Below are 17,200 nucleotides of genomic sequence, written 5' to 3'. Positions count from 1 at the left end.
CACCAAGATTTTTTGGGGCGGGACAGTGGCTCAGTGGTAGAGCATCTGCTTGGGAAGCAGAAGGTCCCAGGTTCGATCCCCGGCATCTCCAACTAAAAAGGCTCCAGGCAAATAGGTGTGAAAAACCTCAGCTTGAGACCCTGGAGAGCCACTGCCAGTCTGAGAAGACAATACTGACTTTGATGGACCAAGGGTCTGATTCAGTATAAGGCAGCTTCATATGTTCATATGTATGTTCAAGATGCGTGTTATTTGTCATCTTGTTTTTTTGCCATTTCTACTTCAGTGCAATACTTGCGTATCACATATCTATTTTGGCACAGTGCGTGTGTGCCTGACGCAGGGATTGGCTGTACAGGTGGGTCCATGCACATGGAGAACTCCACTCCCTGCAAGGGTGGCCACCGTGCACATCACTGGAGAGAACCAGTTCTGCAGCTTCATCCCTTTCCACAATACAGAGCTGCATGTTTATCCAAGTTCTTTTTCACAGAAATTGGAAAATTCGTGATATGGTGTATAGGCCCATTCGGAAAAGTACTGCAAATGAATTTTATTAATTGCATTGCAACAAGTGCAATAAAATATGTTTTACTTTGTAGGACTGAACAGACATTACTCAATTTCTTTTTTAGCATTGCCCACTAACAGTTATAAAATATCCTTCTTTTACATTACTGAACTCCTTATAGGAAAAATCTGGCGTTTACTATAGCTTTACTGTGCGTTGCTGAGTAAAAGGGAAAGGTAAGCTTGCTGGGCTATAGCCCAGAGTGTACTAAATGGATTCTGAAGGCATGGTTCCTCTGATCAGGCAAGGAGCCGGGACTGTTCATGCAGCTGCCTTATTGTGCCGAGTACCAATGAACGTGTTGACAGTTTGCTTCCTCACTGGTAATTGCTCCTTAATTTTCATGAAAAGACGAGTGCAATGTATTTGGTCTTCAGGTTGACCCATCTTTTTTTGAAACCATCCACCACTACCTCCTCCACCACATGTATCCATTTCCATCAGTTACTTAGCTTAAATTTGAACTACCGTTGTTTCCACTTGGAGAATGATGAAAACATTTTCAGCTCCCTCCTTTAAAAAAAAAAAAAAAGATGTCCTTTATCCTGCACCGGGAATGTGGATCTCGTTCTGTGCTTGCCCCGTCACCCAACAGTGACTTGGCCATTGGGATTACTCCGTGGACTTGTGGTCTCCCTACTGTTCCTCCTTCCCCCTCTTCCTCCGCCTTCCAACTAATGGTCCCACAGCTCCTCCCCAGCCCTGCTCTGCCTAAAACAAGGTATGACTCAGCCCTGTGCCTGAACTGGTATGAACATAGTTGCTAGCAGTGGCTACATTATCACCAATTCAGATGTAATGAAGATCAGGGAAAGGAGAGGGAGGAACAGCTGAGCCCATGGAGTGTGCCCTAGCACACATCTGTGGTTCAGTAATTGGATGACGTGAAGTCTGAATCGAGCCATGGCTTTCAGACAGAAAAAGACATTCTTTCAGGGTTATGAATGGAATTGCAGTCCTGGAAAAATACACATCCATTTTTTTTTTAATTTGATCCAGCCTCAATTGACTCTGCATAGCACTTGAAATGAGGTGGCCATTAAGATGAGGAGAATGTGTGGTTTCTGTGTAGAGCTGAAAATGTTCCGCGTGGTTATTCTTGTTACTCTTTGTGTGTGTGCTGCTCCTGTTGTCTGCTAGACTTGATGTTGCCTCATTTCTCCATCCTTTCCCCCCTTCCTCCTGCTCTGCCCAAGAAGAAGAGGAAGAAGAGGAAATGGTTAAAGGCCCCGTGGAGGCTGAGCCCAAGCAGCCTGCTCCCCTTGGTGAGGAAGGGGAGAAAACGGGCAGGCCTCAGGAGCCTGCACAATGGGACGAGGGCTGTAGTGAGGCCCAGCAAGGTCTCACGCCTGAAGAACCCGCGGCACGCAATGGGGAGTCTGTACCCCTAGCCGAGGAGGAGCCCCCGAAAGCCCTAGAGCCTCCCTCTGTTGAGGAAGGTGTGTCCTCTGTAGGAACCTGCATGTTTCGGCTGCATCCGAGCGATTCTTGAGCTGTCGGCGCTCTGGCTTCCCATTGATTTACCCTCATTATCGATGCTTTTGTTGTTATGCTTGAAGAGTGCAAAAGAGGCAAGCTGGTTTGCAAATGCTGTCTGTCGATGCAGTTTCCCACCACCGCAGCAAATTCCTGACTCTCTTTAGAAAAAAAAAATATTTTCTACCCATGATACAGTGTGCTGTGCAGCCAAGCTGATGTACCGCGAAGCTTCCCTTCCCATCCCATTGCAGATGTGTTTGCCAGTCACATTGCTGATCAGTGTTTTTTTTTTTCCCCCTTTCTTTCTTTTTTGGGGCAGAAGTTCATCTGCTTTTCATTGCAAGGAACCGGGTGATTAACCTTGACTGTGACATAAAGAGGCTGAAACTGTTTGAATGTGTCTCGTTGGCAGCGTGCAATGTAATTTTTGCTTATGCTTCCCATGCATTCTGGCTCCCGTTTCCCCAAGGCTCTTGCAGCTTATGTCATATCCTTGCCATTCATAGCAGCCCACCATGACCCACTTCAGCTGCGGCCCAAATATCGAGTTTACATCTACTTGACCCTTCTTTACGAGTTGGGGGCTCAAGTGGGAATCCCAGAGCGGGACGAAAATTCATATCAATTCCTGTGTTCTTTTGAAGATCATAATGAAGAGTACAATTAGGCATGGAGAGTAAACTCGTACATTGCTAACTCAAGGAAATCACACTAAAACTTCTGCTTGGGTAACAATGACGTACAAGGTTCTTGATTTGACCCTGATCATGATATTTTAATCCCTCGTTAGCCAGATGGGCTGTGATCTGGAGGTCAATCTATACAAGATTCATGTTTTGCAAACAGGTGCACTAGCCATTGCACAACTAATTGTGTGAGAATTCGTCTTAAATTCTGTTCCTACAAGTATTTTTATGAAAAAAGCATTATTAAATGGCAGATGAAGAAATTATATGTGTCAGAGGGGAATCCTAACTTACCGTATTTAGTGATAGGGAAGTAAAGTGGCTTTAGCTTTCCTGTGGAAGAGTTTGTGACTCAGTGAAAAAGGTTTTTACAGTAGAAAGCACACTCAAAATGTCGACTCAGCATGTTGTGGCAATGAAAAGTGTAACCAAGGACAACTACAATGTGGTTATCTTCTGCATGAAAGAAAAATTTCAGAAGCTGGGGTTTTCATTTGGAAAAAAAAAAATCCCTAGAAACTAAAGAGGATAAGAAGAGAGAGAGGGAGATGGAATTAAGAACAACATGGAGAGAATGAAGAGAGAGAGATCCTCTCCCTTTTGATGTGCTAAAAACTTGAACTCATTCGCTGAAGCTAACTGTCAAATATTTGTTAAAATATTTGTATCCTACCATCCCTTGGGGCTCAGGGTGGTTGCATTCAGTTACAAATATGTTCAATTACAAAAATAGTGAACACATTGCTATCCTAGAATACACAATTTATCTTTCAAAAATTCACTATGCAAGACATTGTGATGGCTACTAAATTAGACAGCTTTTTAAAAATCTTTCTGGAGGATATCATGGTTGTCAACCTATGACAGACAAAACCTGAGCCCCCGAATCAAGATCCAGTGTTCTTTCAGTTAGTCCAGTGTAATACAGGAGGTTACATTTACAGGAGTAGTACATTTGAGCAGACTTCGGAGGATGGTGGAAGACAGGAGGGAATGGCGTGACTTTGTCCATGGGGTGGCAAAGAGTCGGACTCGACTATGTGACTGAACAACAACAATACAGGAGGATTCCTTAGAAGCTAAACTGACTAATTTGAGGCTATCATACTTTGGTTACATTATAAGACAAGACTTACTGGAAACAATGATAATGCTAGGGAAAGTTGAAGGCAGTAGAAAAGGAAGTCACAACATGAGATGGATTAATTCAAAGAAGCCGTGGCCCTTAATTAAGCAAGGCTATTAGCAATAAGTTGTTACAGAGTTTGTTAACTCTTAGGGTCACCATAACTCAGAACTGATGTGACCTACACTCCATAAGCAACACCAGGAAAATAAAGTAAATTGTGTGTATATGAAGTGCTGTCAACTTGTGGTGATCCCAACAGGGCTTTCAAGGCAAGAGTTGAACAGGGGTGGTTTACCTTTGCCTCCCCTGCATGGTGACCCTGGACTTCCTTGCTGGTCTCCCACCTAAGTACTAACCAGGGTTGACCTTCCTTAGCTTCCAAGATAATTAAATTACAGTTTTAAAAATATGTCCACTTGGAAATCTTCCAGAGGCATCTCAGTATTCTCTCGGAACGCTGGACGGGAAAGGCTTTCAGCTTGACTCAGCAAGACAATTCTTACATAGTTGGTTGTGCAATTTATAATGCATAGCAAAGCGAAACAGCCTTTTTTGATGCTGGGTTCGTATGTTAGCACTTGTGCAAGTTAAACAGCTTCTCTGCAGAAGAGATCCTGCCATTGTGTTCAGAACAAATCCTCTGGATCACAGCCCACAGTGTGTATTTCCAGAGTGTTGGACTGGATGGGCCATTGGCCTGATCCAACATGACTTCTCTTGTGTTCTTATGCAGGTTGTTAACTGGGTTTTTTTCATCCTGCTTAAGTTTGTGAATTTATGAGACAATTCTCAAATCAATGAAGATATTGCAAAAAAAAAAAAAAAGTTGGGTGGAGAAGCCAAAATTGAAAATGTGGGGTAGGAAGGGATATAAGTCACAAAAACAAATAAAATACTACACCAGAAATATGACAATAATTGACACCATTGAGTTCTTTTCCCTCTGTTTAGAAGGAGATTAACAATAATATGTACATTTTTTGAAGTTCAATGCTGTGGACATTTACTCAAAAGTAAGCCCCACTGACTACACTGGGGTTAACTCCCAAGTAAGACTGATTTCATACTAACCTTTCTCTTCACCAGGCATCCGTTTCTCTCTGGCGCAAGCTAATGATTTTGCACCAGTCACTCCACTTCGCCATTTTGTGCGGGGGGAAACCACAAGTTGCCGCGCCACGGTGTAAACTTGAAAAAACAGGTTTATGCTGCGGTGCGGCAAATTGTGGATTTTCCCTGCACAAAATGGTGGTGCGGAGCAACTGGTGCGAAATTGCCAGCTTGCTCCGGAGAGAAACGGAAGCCTGGCACGGAGCAAGGTTAGTGCGGAGTCAGCCTAAGTGTGCACAGTTTAACAGCATTAACCATGTATCATTTTGGGTTCCTCCAAAAGAAATGAAAGGTACCCCTTAGTGTCTGGTTGATTCAGGCACGTTGGAACACGTTGTAGTCGGTTGCATTTTGGCCGGCCCAAAAAATTAAACCGAGGAAGAAGAAATTTTATCAGGTGTTTACAAAATATTTAGGAAATTCATAATTCAAAGTTACATATATATTTAAAAATTACCATTTCCACACTTTTTAAGCCAGGAAACCAAAGTCCTGGATCTTCTTAGCGGTGGGCTAGACAGTGCAGCTTGTACATATTTGGCTTTTCCCCCCCTTTTGAATCTGCTTCTTGAAGAATGAGGAGTTCTGTGCTGAGCTCATCTTGTATAAGAACAGTTTCATCACAGTAATTTGAGACAGGGTGAACAGGGTTGGAAATGAATAAAATATGACAAAAGAAAACCCTTTTTCCTATAACGAGTGGGAACTGGTATATAAGTTGCCGTGTTACTGTTATTTTGCTACTGATCAAACATAAGGAATTCTGTCATTGATATACTTAGGATACAAATCTTCTTTTGTCTGTTATAAAATGTACAATTAGACTTTTATAGGACCACAATCTGGAATTTATGTCAACTTCACTGAGCACGAAAGCAAACAAATGCAAAGTCAGGTTTCTCTCCAGTCTAATGATTGTGAAGCTACCGGCCTGCCACAAACAAGTATTATAAGTTCGATTCTGTTTGGGTTTATGTGTATGGCACGCATTAATCTAGGTTCTGTTCTTCTAAGAGAGTTGTTTTTTTTAAATCAGCTGCTTAAAATGGCTCTCTAAATAGGCTTCCTTGATTGCATGTTGCCATATTTTTACCACTCTGCCATGCCGAATGATGCCTCTGCTTGTAAATGCTTTTAAATAATATGTTATGAAATCCAGTCAAACAACTACAGATTTACTTGCAGCCTCGAAGATGGGAATCCACGACCGAGAAGGCGCCGCCCTTTTTGCAGCTGAGCCATTAGACACAAAGGAGTCAGAGAAAGGAAGTAAGACTAGCGAGCCGCCTATACATGATGCCTTAGTTTCCCAGCCAGCAAAAACAGAGACTATAGAGAAAACAGAGGAAGAGGAGGAAACACTTCCAGCTCTGTTGGGACACACTTTCGATGGAAGTCCGCTACAGAAAGAGGACAGGAGTTTTGTAAAACCAGATGTCGATTTAACTGGAGAGTTTCATCTACATCAAGAACAAGATTCGTCAGCAGAAAGTAAAAGAGGGGAAAGGGCCACAGAGGCCAAGAAAGCTGTCGCTGAAACAACGTTTTTCAAGTCTACAGATGATCTTGTACATGTGAAAACCAGTGACTGTACCTCTGCTGAAAGAATAGGTTCCTTCTCACCTTCAGATTCTGCAATGGACATTATAGGCACAGTTAAAAGTGTCTTTTCTTCTGAAAGTTCACCAGCTGGTCTACATATATCTCCGCCAGGTGATATTAGAAAAGTAATGCCAATGTCCACAGTTACGGTGATTGCCAAAGAACTCCCGAGAGATAGAAAAACAGACAAAGAGCAGACAAAAAAACTGGAAGAAGAATTTGCGGCGATCGCTAGTCGTGCCTCAAAACCAGTTCCAGAGCAAACATTGACCAAGAATGTTCCTCTATGGGAAGAAGAGAAAGATATGACAGAGGATGAAAGCGATGAAGAAAGGTACTCTGCCCCACACAGAGAGAAATTCAAAGCATTAGATGATCAGATGTATGCAACACGTGACCAACTCACAACAGCTTTGGATGAAGAAATCAAAAAACCATCTGATGTTCACAAAGGAGAAGGGGGGCTAGAGACTATTGCAGATTCAGCAATGCTTGATATTAAAAAAGTCGAAAAACATGAGACTGCCAGAGACAGGTTCAACCAAGGATTATTTTCTGAGCCTTCAGATAAAGTCCTATCATCCACAGCAGCAGAGAAAATGCCTGTTGAACCATGTGAAGAACCTCTGCAAGGAAAAGATGCTGGAAAGGATGGAAGGGGGGAGCCATTTTCTGTTGCAGATTCAGCAACTCACAGAATGCAGACAGAAGAAGATAAATCAGGAATGTCTAAGTATTTTGAGACGTCAGCCCTTAAAGATGAAGCTGTTAAGAGCGACGTCCTGGAGCAAGGCACTGATTACTATGAACTGAGTGATACTAAAGAACAGGGCTATGATCCTTATCATAAAGACTTCTTAGTATCTAAAAAAGACCCTGAAGAATTTCAGCTAGAGTCAGTACAGCACCCGAGTGGGTCTGCTCATGAAGCAGGGTATAGTACTCTTGCTCAGGGGTTCCCAGAAGAGAAAGCTGAGGAACCTAGCTCTCCTACAGAACGGCTGTACACAATTGACCCAAACGTGTATGGGGATAAGAGAGAACTCCATAGTAAAAATAAAGATGACTTGACCCTTAGCAGGAGCTTGGGACTTGGTGGTAGATCTGCCATAGAGCAGAGGAGCATGTCTATTAACTTGCCAATGTCTTGTTTGGACTCTATAGCCCTAGGATTTAACTTTGGACGCACGCATGACCTGTCACCACTAGGTTCAGATATCCTAGATAATGGCAGTGGGGATGAGGGTGATGACTATTTGCCAGCCACTACCCCAGCGGTAGAAAAAATCCCCTCCTTCCCAGCAGAGAGCAGGGAAGAAGATGAGACAGTTGAGAAACCAAAAATATCAGGAGGAGATATTCAGGTTGAACCCTTGTGCGAGTCGTCCTTTTTGGCTAAAGATTATTACAAAAACGGGTCTGTAATGGCTCCCGACTTGCCTGAAATGTTAGACTTAGCTGGCACAAGGTCCAGATTAGCATCTGTGGGTGCAGATGCTGAGGTAGCGCAAAGGAAATCCATGTCTTCAGAGGCCGTTGTAGAGGACAGCGGGGCAACCCAGCACCTCATAGCTGATGAAAACCACATGACTCTAAAAGCTGACAACCAATTAGAAGACCTGGGTTACTGTGTTTTCAATAAGTACACAGTGCCAATGCCATCTCCAGTCCAAGACAGTGAGAACTTAGGAGGAGAAGCCTGCCCCTTTGATGAGAAAATGAGAAGAGGTATGGTTGCTGACTTGTCGTTGATAGAAGTCAAGCTGGCAGCGGCCGAGAGAGCGAAAGAACAACAAGATGCCTCTGGTGACTTAGCTATTTTGGGCAAGGAGTTTGAGCAGGAGAGAAAAGCAATAGATAAGCTCGATACCGTGTTAGAAAAAAGTGAGGAACACGTTGATTCTAAAGAAGCTTGTTCTTCTGAGGACACTGAGCATGAAACAACAAAGCTTACGTTGACTTCAGAAAGTGCAGATGAAAGTTTAGTTGGAGTGGAAGAGAAAGTAGTGGGGGATGAAAAGGACATTCATGTTGCTGCAGAGATAGGCAAGACAGAAATCTCCTACAAACCAAACTATGATGCTATAAAGCACAACATGGATTCCGCTGCACGAAAAGTTGAGCAGGAATACCAAAGTAAGTTAGGAGTTAATGTCAGTGAGTTTGTTTCACAGCAGGACACAGAGCTTCAACAACAGACCCCCATCCCATTGCCCCAAGAACCCACAAGCTGTGCAAAAGCGGAGCCTACAAAAGATGCCATCAAGCTAACAGAGAGTGAAGTTAAGGAAAAAGGACCCAAACCTGACCTAGTGCATCAGGAAGCAGTAGATAAAGAAGAGTCATATGAATCAAGTGGAGATAATGATCAACCCCAAGAGACTTTGCCTAGAGAAACTTCGAAACCATTTGATGGCAAAACAGAAGCAGAAAAACTATCTCCATCAGAAGAGGAAATTGCATCACAGCTGGTAGCAGAACAGCCACCCTCAGAAACAGATGTCTCTAAAACAACACAAGAAGAAACACCTGAGATTCAAATGGAGAGTATACCACAGCCTAAAGAAAATAACATAGAAGCTCCAGAAGCAGCTGGCTCTGTGAAAATTGAAGAGTCTCTACCATGTGATTTAACATCTAGGAAAGTCATAGGAGATGAAGAAGCAGAGCAAAAGCAAGAGAGGGCAGAAGATGTAAAACAAGTAGAAGAGAGTAAGGAAGAAGTAGAACAAGTGGAAGACATTGTGGAACAAGTACAACGAGAGGAAGCAAGCAAGCGAGAAGAAGAGGAGGAAGAAAGTCAGCAAAAAGAACAAGCAGTACAGGACAAACAAGAAGAACCAGAAGAGGAAAAGCTGGAAGCAGAAAAAGAAGAAGAGAGGAAGCAGGAAGTAGAAGTGGAGGAGGAGGAGGAGCAAGTAGAACAACAAGAGGCAGAGAGCAAGCAAGAAGAAGAAGAGATTAAGCCAACAATCAAAGAAAGAGGTTTGGAGGAACTGGATGCAGAGGAGAAAGTTGGCGCTGGGCTGAAAGGAGTGATAGAGTCTGTTGTTACAATCGAGGATGACTTCATAACAATTGTGCAGACAACAGTAGACGAGGGAGAAACTGGCTCCCATAGCGTGCGCTTTGCTGAATCGCAACAGTCCGAAATGGGAGAAGAAGGGTTCCAGCTTGAAGAGGAGGCAGACGTAGAGATAGTGGCAGATGTTCAAAGCGAGACAAAGGAGAGCTCTCTGGAAGCGCCTGGTTCACCTGAGAGAGAAGAAATCCCATTGACGGATTACAAAACAGAGACATACGATGATTATAAAGATGAAACCACCATTGATGACTCCATCCTGGACACAGACAGCATATGGGTGGATACTCAAGGTGTGCCTTATCCTTTTTCATTTCCCCCCCCTCCCCAAATACTTTTCTATTAAATAGTAATAATTAATCTTAAGACATCCGGGGCTCTTGTTAAAAATTAATGCCAGTATAAAGCGATCTGATTTTTTTAAAAGAAATTTTGAAAACCCTTCAGAACGTTACTAACATCTCATTTTTCCCCCACTAATTGTGTTTTTTATTGTTGTTATAATTTACTCTGATCCTGCAGATGATGATAGGAGCATCATGACAGAACAGTTAGAGGCTGTTCCTAAAGAGGAGAAGGCAGAGACAGAGACAGAATTGCGGAGACCGTCTCTTGATAAGCATAAAAAAGAGAAACCCTTAAAAACGGGGAAAGGCAGGATTTCAACTCCAGAAAGGAAACTAGCTAAAAAGGAACCTAGCACAATCTCCAGAGATGAAGTGAGAAGGAAAAAAGGTTCATGTAATACTCTCTTTTCCTTTCATGCCATACAACGGGTGCGATCACACTGGAGATTCGGTGTGGCATTATCCTGGCTCTGAAAAAAACCCACGGTTCTCTTTTATCCGTGCCCAGGCATTAACACAGTCCCTGCCCTGCTGCCTGGAGGGGCGCTGGCCACATACACACAAGAGGAGCCTTCAGATTGCTCATGCGCATGCCTGACTGGTGTGGGGCAGGTGCACCCTACATATGATTTAGAGGTTTGCTACCTGAAAGTTCCCGGTAGCTATTTAATCTGGCCCCAGTCTGTCCTGAGATGAGGTGGGTATGGGCGGACAGGTGCACTTATTGGATCGAGCACATTAAATTCGAATGGGTGGCGTGGCTAGGTCAGGCCAAATCTCTCATGTGATTGCACCCTATGAGTTGTTCACCCGTACTTCAAGAAGAGTATTTTAGAAATACCATTCCCCTGTTTTAATTGAAAGGGATTCATTTGGGTTAATGGCGAGGTATGCCGTCTGCTTGACTTCTGTTATCTGCAGTATCCTGTTCTGGATCAACTCAGCACCATGTATGACCCTTAATCTCTGCCTCCTCGTGTACCTTCATGCCCGAAGAAATATGATGGGTGTAATTTAACTGAAATTTGTAGCGCTCCCAGCTGTTCGTGTGGTAATTGTAATCATTAATCAGTCACATGAGCCATCTCGCTGCTGAGGGTGGAAAGTGCCATCGTCCCAGCTGACTTATGGTGACCTTGTAGGGTTCTCAAGGCAAGAGACCTTCAGAGGCGGTTTGCCGTTGCCTGCCTCTCATAGCAACCCTGGTGTTTCTTGGTGGTCGCCCATCCAAGTACTGACCAAAGCCAACCTTGCTTAGCTTTCAAGATCTGACAAGACCGAGCTAGCCAGGGCCATCCAGGGCAGGGAGCGATCTTGCCACCACTGCCATTTTACAAGAGGGAGGACAGAAAGGGTGACTTGCTAAGGATGAACTGTGGTTTTGTTGGACTGATTAGTGCCCACTGCTCTGAACCGGATCCCTCTACTCAGGAGTGGAATTCTAGCAGGAGCTTCTTTGCATATTAGGCCACACATCCCTGATGTAGCCAATCCTTCAATAGCTTACAAAAAAGAGCCTTGTAAGCTCTTGGAGGATTGGCTACATCACTGGGGTGGCCTAATATGCAAAGGAGCTCCTGCTAGAATTCCACCCCTGCCTCTTCTAAAACCAAAGAGAGGCCGAGACCCTGAAGCTCAATTGCTGAGCTGTAAGAATGTTGCATTGCAAGCCATGACTTTGGGGGGGGGGGGGGCGTTCATTGAAACCTTTGTTGAAAAAGACGTGGCTGCTCAGATTGCAATATGACCAGCATGGGGATGTTTGACCACGCCCCCATTTGGGTCCAACCCCTATGCACTTGGAGTACAACTCACGCCTCTCTTTGCAAGGGCAGTGGTGGTGGGTGGGCTGTTCTTTGTCCCCCCTACACCGTGAAGGGCCAGTTTCCTGCAACACCCTCTGGGTCTTGCTAGGTTCAAGCTCTCGTTGACTGGCCCACTTGACACCAACAACCGGTTTACTGTCATGTTGAAATATATTTCTGTTTCTGATCGATCTATCTATTATTTCTGATTGTATGCTCTTGTTCTCTCGTCTATAGCCGTGTATAAGAAAGCTGAACTTGCTAAAAAAGCTGACGTTCAGGCTCACTCTCCCTCCAGGAAAATCATTTTAAAACCTGCTATCAAACATACTAGACCAACTCATCACTCCTGTGTTAAGCGGAAGCAGACAGGTGACTGCGCTGTCTTGAATCTATGCAACGTGGCTGGCAAACATAGACATCCTTATTATTATTATTTGAAATTTCATCGCTCTACTGGCTGCTCAGAGTTTTTAATTTTTCTTTCCTTCCAAGACTTTTTTCGGCTGTCATGAATGATACGGCTTATTTGGTGTGTAGTTTGTTTTTTTCATGCTTTTCTTTTGAATATTATTTAACGGAAGCCATTCTCATGCTTGCTTGCCATTCTCGGAGTACCGGGTTTCCGTGGTTGTTTCTCGGCATTGTGTTTTGACAGTGGTGTGGTAGATATCTCTATTTTGTTTGGGTCGTTTTCATTGTTTTTTGCGGGGGGGGTTTTGCTGTTCTGGTGGGAAAGTGCTACTTACTGCCTTTAAACCATGGTTTTTGCATTCTTCCCCCCATCGCCTTCCCCTTTTTTACTCTCATGCATAACGATAAGCGGCATCTCTGCATTGTTTGAGCTTGTATTGATATTGTCCATCTTGGCTCTTTCGAATCTGACGACTGTGGGTGACGTGCTAAAAGTTTTATGTATAAAAACAACAGGATTTGCGGGTGAATCCAGGTTCGTTGTGAAGCCGGAAGAGAAGAAAACTGCAGACGGAACCGCAGACATATTTAACCCTCCGTAGCTTTCTCAGATATTTCTGTTTTACAGAGAGGACTCTGGGAAATTCAGGAATGGGAAACGGGAAATTATTGCAGCATATGAACATATCTGATAACATTAAGAGCAGCGTGGCAACTATGGGTAACGTGGTGCTTGCCACAGTGTTCCCGGTGCCTACTTGCTTCTTCCATAAAGCATCACTTCCCTAAAGGAAAGGGCCAGTCCACATCAAGAGATGCCATCTTTGGATCCATAGGGCACACCCATTCATAAACAGCAGTTCCCATCTCAGAGGGATGCTTGACTCTGATCCTCCCAATAGTTTGTGATTGTTCATCTACGGTACCTATATGGTGACTGGTCTCACTTCCCAAGGCGGCCATTTTGTATTGGCACCCGCTGCCTTTTTGTTATAATTCCACAAGTGTCCATAGGCTGAGCAAGTTTTGGAAACTCTTGATTTAGATTCTGGTGGTGAAAAGTCCTGTCAAGTCACAGCCGACATACAGTGACCTGGAAGGATTTTCAAGTCTAGAGACGTTCAGAGGCCATTTACCGCTGCTTGCCTCTGCGTTGCAACCCATGGGCTTTCTTGGTGGTCTGCCATCCAGTTACCAACCAGGACTGACCCTGCTTACCTTCCAAGAACCCACCTATACTGTGAGAAGTGTGGCTATTCTGAGCTCAGGGAAGGACCTCTGCTGCCTTTCCAGTTGCCTGAATGATGTCTTTTATATGGAGCACATTCATTGAATGGGATGCTTACATACACGCTTCAGATGTCTTGTGTCTATCAGGGGTGTCAAATTCATTTGTTATGAGGGCTGGATCTGATAAATGAGACCTTGTCGGTCCAGGCCAGGCTGTGTCAGGCCAGACCATGTGTGTATCTATTTAAGATCAGCTAGCAGAGATACAAACATTTAAAAGGACACAGACAAACACGACTAAAGTTTTTTAAAAAAAAAAAACTTAAAACACGCTTAAAACATTAGCACTTGGTGGTCTTAAAGGTGCTTTCATTGTATTTCTCCCATGGGATCTCCAAAGGAAGATTTCTCCAAAGGAAGCTCTGGCTCTTTCCATCCCTCCCCAGAGGACCAGGAGGGTGAGGAGTCTCAGCCAATGGAGAAAAAGAGGGTTTGCTTTGTAGCTCCTGTGTGATTGAGCAAGCCTTGTAAAGCAAGCTGAGATGCAAAAGGAAGCAAGAAAGAGGGAGAAGGAAGCAGACAAGAGCCAGTTGCTCGGGGGGCCTAATAAGAGCCCTCTGGGGGCCTGATTCGGCCCCTGAGCCACATGTTTGACACCCCTGATCTTGATAGCCAGTTTGCAGGTCTTTCTGCCAGAGGCCTTTTGAGTGCCATGTGTCATTCAGTATATGTAAAAGGGATTGTAACCTACACAGCACTGTGGGTTCAATTTTGTCACTTTTGGTCACAAAGACAGCTGGTGCTCAGAAAGACAGGGGAAAACCATTCCAGGTGCTTCAGATGATCTTATTCCAAAGAGCCAGTGAGATGGCTGGAAACCTTCATACTTCCCATTCTTCCCATTCCTACTGCTGTCCAGTGTGGCATTTCAGCATTTTTTGATGGGAATACGTGGGAAGGAGGTTACCAAGCTGTTACACAGCAGGGGCCTAGGATGGCCTTCTACTGGCTACCACCACTCTGGTTAGGGTTGCCAAGTCCAAGAAATATCTGGGGACTTTGGGGGTGGAGTCAGGACACATTGGGGATGGAACCAGGAGCAAGGGTGTGACAAGCATAATTGAACTCCAAAGGGAGTTCTGACCATCACATTTAAAGGGACTGCACACGTCTTAAATGTCTTCCTTCCATAGGAAATAATGAAGGATAGGGGCGCCTTCTTTTGGGGCTCATAGAATTGGACCCTCTGGTCCAATCTTTTTGAAACTTGGAGAGTATTTTGGGGAGAGGCGCTGGATGCTATACTGAAAATGTGGTGCCTCTACCTCAAAAAACAGCCCCCCAGAGCCCCAGATACCCACAGATCAATTCTCCATTATTTTCTATGGAAATAAATCTCCATAGGGGATAATAGAGTTCCCAGCAGACATTTCCCTCCCCTCCCCCCGCTTTCCGATGACCCTGGAGCGGGGGGAGGGTCTCCAAACCGGGAGATCCCCTGCCCCCACCTGGGGATTGGAAACCCTAATGCTGGTAAAGGTCTGCACGGTAGGGCCCAGAGCACCCCAGCCCTCTAAGCTGCGGAGTCTTGTGAGCAAAAATTCCACTTTTGAGAGCTACTAGCATTCAAGTTGTGAGCTACAGCATAGATTAGTGTAAAGTACTGGGGTCGGCGCAGTAAGAGACCAGAGTCGGAGAGTGATTTCAGCAAGCTTTACTTCAGGAACACCAACACAAACTGAGCTCTATTCAAACCTCCTGCTCCTTTATACAATTCTTGCCCCCTTCTGATTGGACCTTAACTATGTACATGGATTGGCTATTTACAGAGGCCTAAGGGCCTATCAGGGTACAGTATGAGCCTAGATGTTGATTGGCTACTTATGTTTCAATCCTTCCCCTGATTGGGCATGCTTAGGCCTTCTCTGGAACCCTGGTGTGGAGTACAAGCTTGGCTTGTTCAGCTTCCCTCCAAAAGTAACAGTTCCCTCCAAAAGTAACAGTTCTCCATTTGAACCTAGGACACAACAATTAGTGTGCTCTGGGGCCCTCCTTCCTGAGCTGAGACAAAAAAATGTGTGAGCTGGAGGCTAAAAAAACCTGTGAGCTAGCTCACGCTAACTCTGCTTATAGGGAACATTGCACCCAACCACCCTTATTAGTAAATACCTCTTAACCATGACCAAGGAGACGTGAGGATCCCGGCAGTATAACAACAAAATAAGTTCATTATCAGTGCTCTAAAACGATAAGTGGGTGATAGAAAATTTAGTGCAATCGTGAATATGAAAACAGTAAAGGTTGGTGCAAATAAACAGAAGCCCTAACACGTTTAGTTAGAATAGGGAACGTTGGCTCTCCAGATGTTTTTTGCCTACAACCCCATCAGCCCCAGCCATTGGCCATGCTGGCTGGGGCTGATGGGAGTTAAACATCTGGAGAGCCAACGTTCCCTACCCCTGACGTTCCCTTCCTCTAATACCAAACTTACCCCTAGGGTAAGGGATCTCCTGCTGCCTCCTCTAGCTCAGCCTTCCAGAGAGAGAACACCCTTCCTTTCCAGCCAGGCCTTTGATGCTTTCCTCCCAGGTCCCATCCCCTTGGGTAAGTTTTCCCTTCAAATCCTCTTTACCCAATCGGAGGGATCCTGGGAGATGTAGGCCCTCTAGCAACTCCTAGGCAGGCTTCTCCCTGCCCTCTAACCGCACTAGGCCCCAGATCATGACACAAGACCTGAGTCTTTTCAAGTTAGATGAAGGACTGGTGGGGGTGGGGGGGGGGCGTGGAGCTGTTTGTTCTGTCACCTGTCAGCCATTTTGTCCACTCAAAATCAGTCTTCCATCTGAGGGGGCCATAATAAATTTAAACAGATAAACAGTTGGCCAAAGAAAGCTAAACAGCTGTACTCCCTTCCCCACCCCCGTTTTCAGCGTGAAGCCACCTGTGGCTGTTACAGACGAAAAATAAAAACTGTCACGTGGGGAGAGAAAGAATCAAGGAATTTCACGTCACATGTTGTTTTTAACCACACTTAAGGTCATCTTGACACATGAGATATAAAATAGCTCTTGCTTTGGTTTCGCCTGTAAAGCAAAAGTAAACTTTACTTATCAGCATTACAACTGCCTCTCCTCAGCTTTCTTTTCCCCATGACCTGTAGCTAGATGTTCACACAATTAGCCTGAAGGAGGTACAAAGCCAAACCATTGTGGCCGTGATCACACACCCACTAACCAATGCACTTTCAATCCACTTTCAGTGCACTTGGCAACTGGATTTTGCCACTTCATACAGCAAAATCCAGCTGAAAAGTGCACTGAAAGTGGATTGAAAGTGCATTATTTAGTGGGTGTGATCGCAGTCTGTGTGAAATACCATCCTTCCTGGCAGGAGGAATTAACATCTGTGCTGTGGGAGTCTTGAAATACAGGAATGAGAGTCAGTCTTTGCATGACCCCCTATGGTAGATTGGGCTGCTTCTGTCACTATTGAACCTCTGAAAACAGTTTAACCATACACTTTTACACATGCTAAATAATGCACTTTTTATCTACTTTCAGCAACTGTTTGCAAGTGGATTTTTACTATTTCACTGAGTAAAATCCAGTTGCAAAGTGCAACTTTGAAAGTGTGTTACTTAATGTGGATTGAAAGTGTGTTATTAAGTGTGTGTGAAGATGAATCTTCTAAAAACTCCCCCCTCCCCATCTTCCTTGTCTCTCCTTCACCACTGACCAGGTTAGGA

General features: G+C 44.4%; 1 protein-coding gene across 1 annotated transcript in view; it reads left to right on the top strand.

Annotated features, from left to right (window-relative positions):
- Window positions 1–17,200, top strand: part of MAP2 (microtubule associated protein 2) — a 215,228-nt gene that overhangs the window by 159,734 nt on the left and 38,294 nt on the right. Inside the window, exons 7-9 of the mRNA XM_060257049.1 lie at window positions 6,161–9,952; window positions 10,182–10,394; window positions 12,049–12,183. Of these exons, the coding sequence (XP_060113032.1) occupies window positions 6,161–9,952; window positions 10,182–10,394; window positions 12,049–12,183 (4,140 nt within the window). The remainder of the gene's footprint in view (window positions 1–6,160; window positions 9,953–10,181; window positions 10,395–12,048; window positions 12,184–17,200) is intronic.

Source organism: Heteronotia binoei, chromosome 16, assembly GCF_032191835.1.
Source record: "Heteronotia binoei isolate CCM8104 ecotype False Entrance Well chromosome 16, APGP_CSIRO_Hbin_v1, whole genome shotgun sequence".
NCBI lineage: Eukaryota > Metazoa > Chordata > Lepidosauria > Squamata > Gekkonidae > Heteronotia > Heteronotia binoei.
This window is presented reverse-complemented; position numbering and strand designations above follow the sequence as displayed.